The sequence below is a fragment of the Carassius gibelio genome, chromosome B7, assembly GCF_023724105.1.
Source record: "Carassius gibelio isolate Cgi1373 ecotype wild population from Czech Republic chromosome B7, carGib1.2-hapl.c, whole genome shotgun sequence".
NCBI classification, from domain to species: domain Eukaryota; kingdom Metazoa; phylum Chordata; class Actinopteri; order Cypriniformes; family Cyprinidae; genus Carassius; species Carassius gibelio.
In genome coordinates, this window is record NC_068402.1 from 17224555 (window position 1) to 17231436 (window position 6882).

Below are 6882 nucleotides of genomic sequence, written 5' to 3' on the forward strand. Positions count from 1 at the left end.
CAATGAAAAACTACGTTCAGTAACAGTCACTCCATGACCACATTTACAAGCTGATATCTTATTCTGAACAGGGATACAGCACAAGGTTACTGAGAAAGGCAGTCCCATCTGTCTGTGGAGATCATCAATAGCCAGTTAAAGCTCTCACAGGGCCAGATTCTGGCTATTCAAATCCTGCTTAAGCTATCAGGAATGAACAACTCATCTGTCCCTCTGGAAAATACACTGCCTTTGAGAGACACAGAAGCTACCAGTGGTCAAACAGGTGTCCTAATTCTATTTAGTACCTCAATTGTGGTTTTTGGAACCAATGCAAAGCCATATTCAGTACTGAGTATATAAAATATACTAATACTTAATGATGTTTTATTAACAAAGTTCGGGAGAAGCACGAGCAGATAATTAACACAGGTGGAGAGCACTCAGCAATCAATGGTAAGAGGTGTATATATACAGCAGTCTCACCTCAATTCATTTGACAGTCTCGCAGCAGTTAGTAGCTTTTGGTTCCAGCTCTGCCATTATGTCACAATCGAGCTCTTCATCTGATGAGAACGGAAACACCACCAAGGATGCACGTTCACATTCCGCCGGTCCAACGACCATCCCTCCAACGCCGGACGTCGCACCTGAGCCCCAGGCTTCTTCACGCGGCCGCACACCGGCCCGAACAGCCCTACGCTCACCAAGACGTCGAGGCCAGTCTTCACTGCCCCCGGCAAGGCTTCCACCTTCTTCCCCGGCCTCCTCCTACCGCTCGGCCGTCCCGACGATCCCACCTATCGGGAAGTGGACCGTAGCTGGATTGAGGGAAGCGCTCGGCAACTCAGACATACAGGCTTCGCGAAAAATGAACAAAGCGGAGCTGTATGATCTGTACGTTTCCCTACAGTCGACTCCAAAAACGACCCACAGGCAGAGCAAAGCCCGCAGGGCCCAAAATTCGCCTGCCCAGCTACCACCGTCGTGTTCCCGCACAGGATCTGGCTCGCTTCGCCCATCGAGCCGCAGAAACCGGTCTTCAGCGAGCCTAGGCCGCGCCCCAGATTCCGCCATGGCAGGTCCACACCCACCTCCCGATGAGGCCCAGCCCTCCACCACGGTTCCTGCTGCCACAGTGCCGCATGCAGCCAGGCCCAGCGGCCCCCCCACAGCCACTCAGTTTCATAATCCTGCTATACATAACCCTTTTTCTTTTCAGTGGCCTACAGCCCCCGTTGGAGACACTAGCGCGAGGCCATCGCTGCTACCAGCACAGACCCAAGGATACCAACAATTCTACCCACCAGGTTATAACCCCGCCCACTTCCAGTGGCCTGCGGCTCCAGTAGCTCAAACAAGCGCAGGCCCGCCTCCGCTTGCAGTTCAAGCCCACGCTTCAAATTATTATGCTCCTCCCTGTTCGTCATACCCTCCAACTAACTTTCCTTTTCAAACCACAGCAGGTCATCTAAGCGTGAGGCCGCCGCCGACATTCGCAGCCCCGGATCATACCTTTCCTAGCTCTCTCATACAAAATAAATCACCTTATTCTCTCTTCACAGCGACTCCGATGCCCGTGCCATCCAACGCAGTCGTCATGGAACCACCACCGGTATCCCAAAGCATCCGAGCACAGATCTTATCAGGTGCGGACATAGATCTTTCCTCTCTTCTCCCTCTACTCCCCGCAGCGGAACCAGACCGCCGTATAGATTGCGGTGATTTTTCAGTTACCCTAAAAAATACAAACACACACTCATCTCGCGTTCTTTCATTTCCTGAGTTTGCAATTGCTTTTTCCCGTTTCACTGAAATCATCTGTTCAGCTTTCCCCCACAGGCGGCGCGAACTGAACGATTATCAAGCAATCATAGCTGAGCTCGCGCTGTCCTATGGGGGTGGGCATTTCTACACGTACCATAAACTATTTTCAGCTAAAAGTGCAGTGCGAGTCGCACAGTGGAATCAAAGCGCATACTGGGGCGCACTCGACTCCGATCTCCACAGCAGAGTGTTTTTAGGCTGCAAAAACATCACTTGCGCAGTTTGCAGGTCAGTTACGCACGCAACCGCATCGTGCCCGCAGGTTAACCCTTCGACTCTTCCCTACGAGGGAACAAACACCGCTAAATCCACCAGCTACGTGCCTCGGGCAGCAACCACCCACGCAAACCAGGATTCTCCCTTCGACGAAAGCCGACAGCCCTGTAACCATTTTAACAAGGGTAAATGTCACCGAGCGCGCTGCCGGTTTATGCACATCTGTAATTTCTGTGGCGGTGCTCATGCCCGCATTGTATGTCCAGTTTACAAATCTGTGAATAAAAAATCAAAAAATTATTTGGCGACTCCTGTAAATATTTCGCGCATGCACTTCGAACTAGCTCATCATCCAGATGCCGAATTTACTCATTATCTGCTATCAGGCCTAAAAAATGGCTTTAAACCCGGCGTAGAGTGCCCACTCTCCCAAAACATCACATGTAATAATCTTCAATCTGCCCTCATAGAACCTGAAGTCGTAAACAAACTGATCAAAAGAGAAGTTGAGTCAGGCTTCATGATCGGTCCGTTTGACAATCCTCCATTTGATCTGTTTCGTATTAGCCCCATTGGAGTGGCTACAAGGAAATTCTCGGGTAAAAAACGCCTAATAATCGACCTGTCAGCCCCGCACAATTCCCCGTTCCCAAGCATAAACAGCTTGATCCCTCTCGATGAATTTTCGTTGAAATACCACGACATAGATCAGGCTATCGACTTAATCAAAATCGTAGGTCGGGGTGCTTGGCTTGCAAAAATTGACATTACATCTGCTTTCAAAGTAATGCCTATACATCCAGATTCATGGCATCTATTTGGAGTTTGCTGGCTCGGGAAATATTACTTCGCAGTGCGTCTAACCTTCGGATGCAAAAGCAGCCCAAAAATTTTCGACATGCTATCAGAAGCCGTCTGCTGGATTTTGGCGAACAACTACGCCATTCCCCACCTCATTCACTTGCTAGACGATTTTTTAATAGTCTCGCCTCCCAATGCCATCCCAGCCGCGCACATGCTCACAGTCCAAAACGTTTTTTCTGAGCTAGGAATTCCCATCGCAGAAGAAAAAACCATGGGCCCTGCTACATCAATCGAGTTCCTAGGAATTAATTTAGATTCAGACAAATTCCAAGCTTCCCTGCCCAAAGAGAAAATTGACCGAATAATTCTCATCTCCTCTGCTTTCCTTAAAAAAATCAAATTGTTCAAAACGCGAACTCCTATCCCTACTTGGACATTTAAATTTCGCAATGCGCATCATTCCGCAGGGCCGCCCCTTTATATCACATCTCCTCTCACTCGCGTCCTCCGTTCACTCACTAGAGGAACTTATTTCCATAAATCAAGCATGTCGCGACGAACTCAGGCTATGGTTAACATTTCTAAACCAGTGGAATGGCCTATCCTTTTTCTATAACAACTTGGTTTCGTCCCCGACCGATATCCAACTGTACACAGACGCCGCCCCCTCAATCGGTTTCGGGGGATTTTTTTTCAAGGTCGTTGGTTCGCGGCTCCGTGGCCACCGCAGCTCCAGGACATATCTCAGTCCTCAGCTCTATTCGAGCTCTACCCTCTCGTAGTAGCTGCTTTCCTGTGGGGGAAAGAATGGGCCGCTAGTAGCATTTTAGTGCACTGCGACAACGACGCAACAGTGCATTGCATCAACAAAGGCCGTTCCCATTCACCTGCTCTGATGCCACTGTTAAGGCGTCTAACCTGGATTTCAGCTTGCGACCAATTTATCATAACTGCTAAACATATCCCTGGGTCAGAAAACCAAATCGCTGACTCCCTGTCTCGTTTTCTGTTTCAGAAATTCAGGACGCTGGCTCCAGAGGCGGATCAATTCCCAACTCCAGTACCTCGCTATTCAGAACTAATATTCCCGTAACCCACCCGTTAAAACCCCTGCTTGACGCATCGCTCGACACTATCCTCAAAGCAGTTTCTCCCAGAACCCTCCAATCCTACGTGACGGCTTGGAGATGTTTTAAAACATTCCATGTCTCTTATAACATGCCTTTCCCTGATTTCTCTCTTCTTTCAGTCACCTCTTTTATTACCTACCTTAATAGCATTAAGGGCCTCCAAGTCGGGTCCATCAAAGGATACTTGAGCGGCATCCAGTTTTTCCATAAATTGATGTACGGCGCTCCTTCCCCCGAGATAAACAACTCACAAACCTCCCTCCTGATCAAAGGGATTCAAAGATCCCAGCCCAGCCGTACCGACGCTAGACAACCTATAACGTTAGACATTCTCACCAAATGCATTCGCGCCCTCCGCACAGGCTACCAGCCCATCAGTACCGCTCGCACACTTGACGCTATGTTTGTCCTAGCCTTTTTTGGTTTTCTCAGATGTTCGGAACTCGCCATCACGTCCAACTTCGACCCAAAAATCCACCCCACCATCTCAGACTTATCAGTAATAGATGGGGAATCAATTTCATATTTGATTAAACAAAGTAAGACCGACCAAACCAAAAAAGGCCATTTCATATACATTTTTAATCTCCCATCGCCAATCCAACCATACCAGTCAGTTCTGGCATATTCGCAATGGAGAAGCTCTCAGGCCAAATCTCCTCTGGAACCCCTATTCATAGACGAATCCAAAAAACCTGTGACTCGTTTTTGGTTCCAGAAACACCTCAAAGCCGTTCTCCAACAGTCAGGCATTCCAGTAAAGAATTTTTCAAGTCACTCATTCCGTATTGGGGCAGCAACTTCAGCAGCCCAAAAAGGCCTCTCCCAACAGCAGATACAAGCCCTTGGGAGATGCTCCTCAGATGCTTTCCATAGCTATATCAGGACCAACCGATTCCACATTAAAAAAGCTCACCAAACCCTCATTGAATGAGAAAAAAAAAAAAAAAAAAAAAAAAAAAAATTATCTTTCGCCCAGCGAGCATTGGTCTCAAAGCGGACGCAGTGTGAGAAAATCTCCCGGTCAAGGTCTCATTTTCTCTCTTTTCTGTTTCTCTTTCTGTCCAGCGAGCATTCGGTCTCACAGCGGACGCAGCGAGAACTTTTCCGGTAGAGCACTTACGTTTTCTCTTTCGTCCAGCGAGCATTGGTCTCAAAGCGGACGCAGTGTGAGAAAATCTCCCGGTCAAGGTCTCATTTTCTCTCTTTTCTGTTTCTCTTTCTGTCCAGCGAGCATTCGGTCTCACAGCGGACGCAGCGAGAACTTTTCCGGTAGAGCACTTACGTTTTCTCTTTCGTCCAGCGAGCATTGGTCTCACAGCGGACGCAGTGTGAGAAAATCTCCCGGTCAAGCTCTCATTTTTCTCTTTTCTGTTTCTCTTTTTGTCCAGCGAGCATTCGGTCTCACAGCGGACAAAGCGAGAACTTTTCCGGTAGAGCACTTACGTTTTCTCTTTCGTCCAGCGAGCATTGGTCTCACAGCGGACGCAGTGTGAGAAAATCTCCCGGTCAAGCTCTCATTTTTCTCTTTTCTGTTTCTCTTTCTGTCCAGCGAGCATTCGGTCTCACAGCGGACAAAGCGAGAACTTTTCCGGTAGAGCACTTACGTTTTCTCTTTCGTCCAGCGAGCATTGGTCTCACAGCGGACGCAGTGTGAGAAAATCTCCCGGTCAAGCTCTCATTTCTCTCTTTCCTGTTTTTCTCTTTCTGTCCAGCGAGCATTCGGTCTCACAGCGGACAAAGCGAGAACTTTTCCGGTAGAGCACTTACGTTTTCTCTTTCGTCCAGCGAGCATTGGTCTCACAGCGGACGCAGTGTGAGAAAATCTCCCGGTCAAGCTCTCATTTCTCTCTTTCCTGTTTTTCTCTTTCTGTCCAGCGAGCATTCGGTCTCACAGCGGACAAAGCGAGAACTTTTCCGGTAGAGCACTTACGTTTTCTCTTTCGTCCAGCGAGCATTGGTCTCACAGCGGACGCAGTGTGAGAAAATCTCCCGGTCAAGCTCTCATTTCTCTCTTTCCTGTTTTTCTCTTTCTGTCCAAAAAAAAAAAAAAAAAAAAAAATTTTAATAATAAATAAATAAATAAAACGCCTGATCGGTCCCCGTTGCAAGTCGGCAGGGCCTATCAGTCCAGGCACAATGAGCCGCCACCACAGGCCCACTGGCCAAACTTTCAGACCCTTTCTAGAGACGCCAGCACGCCAAACGCGGCACTCATTGGGGGGTCTTTTAGTTCGGCGGCTGTCCTCTGCTATTTAGCTTTTTGGGGGAGTACTCTGGGTTCGGGCCGAACTCCGAGCTCGGAGCCCTCCCTCCGGACAGCACGCCAAATACGCATTAAATCTTACCCTCCCAATTGTATGTAAGTGTGAACTCGTGAAATGATGTTTTATTAACAAAGTTCGGGAGAAGCACGAGCAGATAATTAACACAGGTGGAGAGCACTCAGCAATCAATGGTAAGAGGTGTATATATACAGCAGTCTCACCTCAATTCATTTGACAGTCTCGCAGCATCCCCCCACCACCCCTTCTCCACACTTCTAATCCTAAACCACTTACATAGGGTAGGGGGGAGTACTCTGGGTTCGGGCCGAACTCCGAGCTCGGAGCCCTCCCTCCGGACAGCACGCCAAATACGCATTAAATCTTACCCTCCCAATTGTATGTAAGTGTGAACTCGTGAAATGTAATTTGGGGGCTTAATCTTGAGAAGTTACTGAATATGACAACATACTTGGTTCAACGTTATCTCCTAATGTAGATTGCATGCCAAAACACACACACACACGCACACACACACACACACACTTGTTGATGATTTCACTAACCTAATGAATTTGGCAATTAATCAGTCTCGACCTTCCCCTACTCTGAAGTGCTTGCTAATATAAGCCTGTGACATCCTGACCTCTCTCAAGGGCCAT

At 48.3% G+C, this 6882-nt stretch overlaps 1 protein-coding gene across 3 annotated transcripts; it reads left to right on the forward strand.

Moving 5' to 3' along the window:
• Positions 1–358: 358 nt before the first annotated feature.
• Positions 359–6647, forward strand: LOC127961253 (uncharacterized). Of its 3 annotated transcripts, none has more exons than XR_008154407.1 (3): positions 359–1628; positions 3842–5147; positions 5310–6647. XR_008154407.1 is itself a non-coding variant. In XM_052560294.1 (2 exons), the coding sequence occupies exons 1-2, from the start codon at positions 524–526 to the stop codon at positions 4888–4890; spliced, it is 2154 nt and encodes a 717-aa protein (XP_052416254.1). In that variant the 5' UTR covers positions 359–523; the 3' UTR covers positions 4891–5303. The 3 variants fall into 3 exon arrangements, 1 of the variants encoding a protein (XP_052416254.1); XR_008154408.1 differs by having other exon boundaries at positions 5471–6647; XM_052560294.1 differs by lacking the exon at positions 5310–6647 and having other exon boundaries at positions 3842–5303.
• The last annotated feature ends 235 nt before the right edge of the window (positions 6648–6882 follow it).

Coding starts and splice junctions, on each gene's coding strand:
- LOC127961253 (XM_052560294.1), top strand. CDS start 524: ATGTCACAATCGAGCTCTTCATCTGATGAGAACGGAAACACCACCAAG. Junction 1,629..3,841: donor CCGAGCACAGATCTTATCAG/GTGCGGACATAG, acceptor TTTCTGTTTCAG/AAATTCAGGACGCTGGCTCC.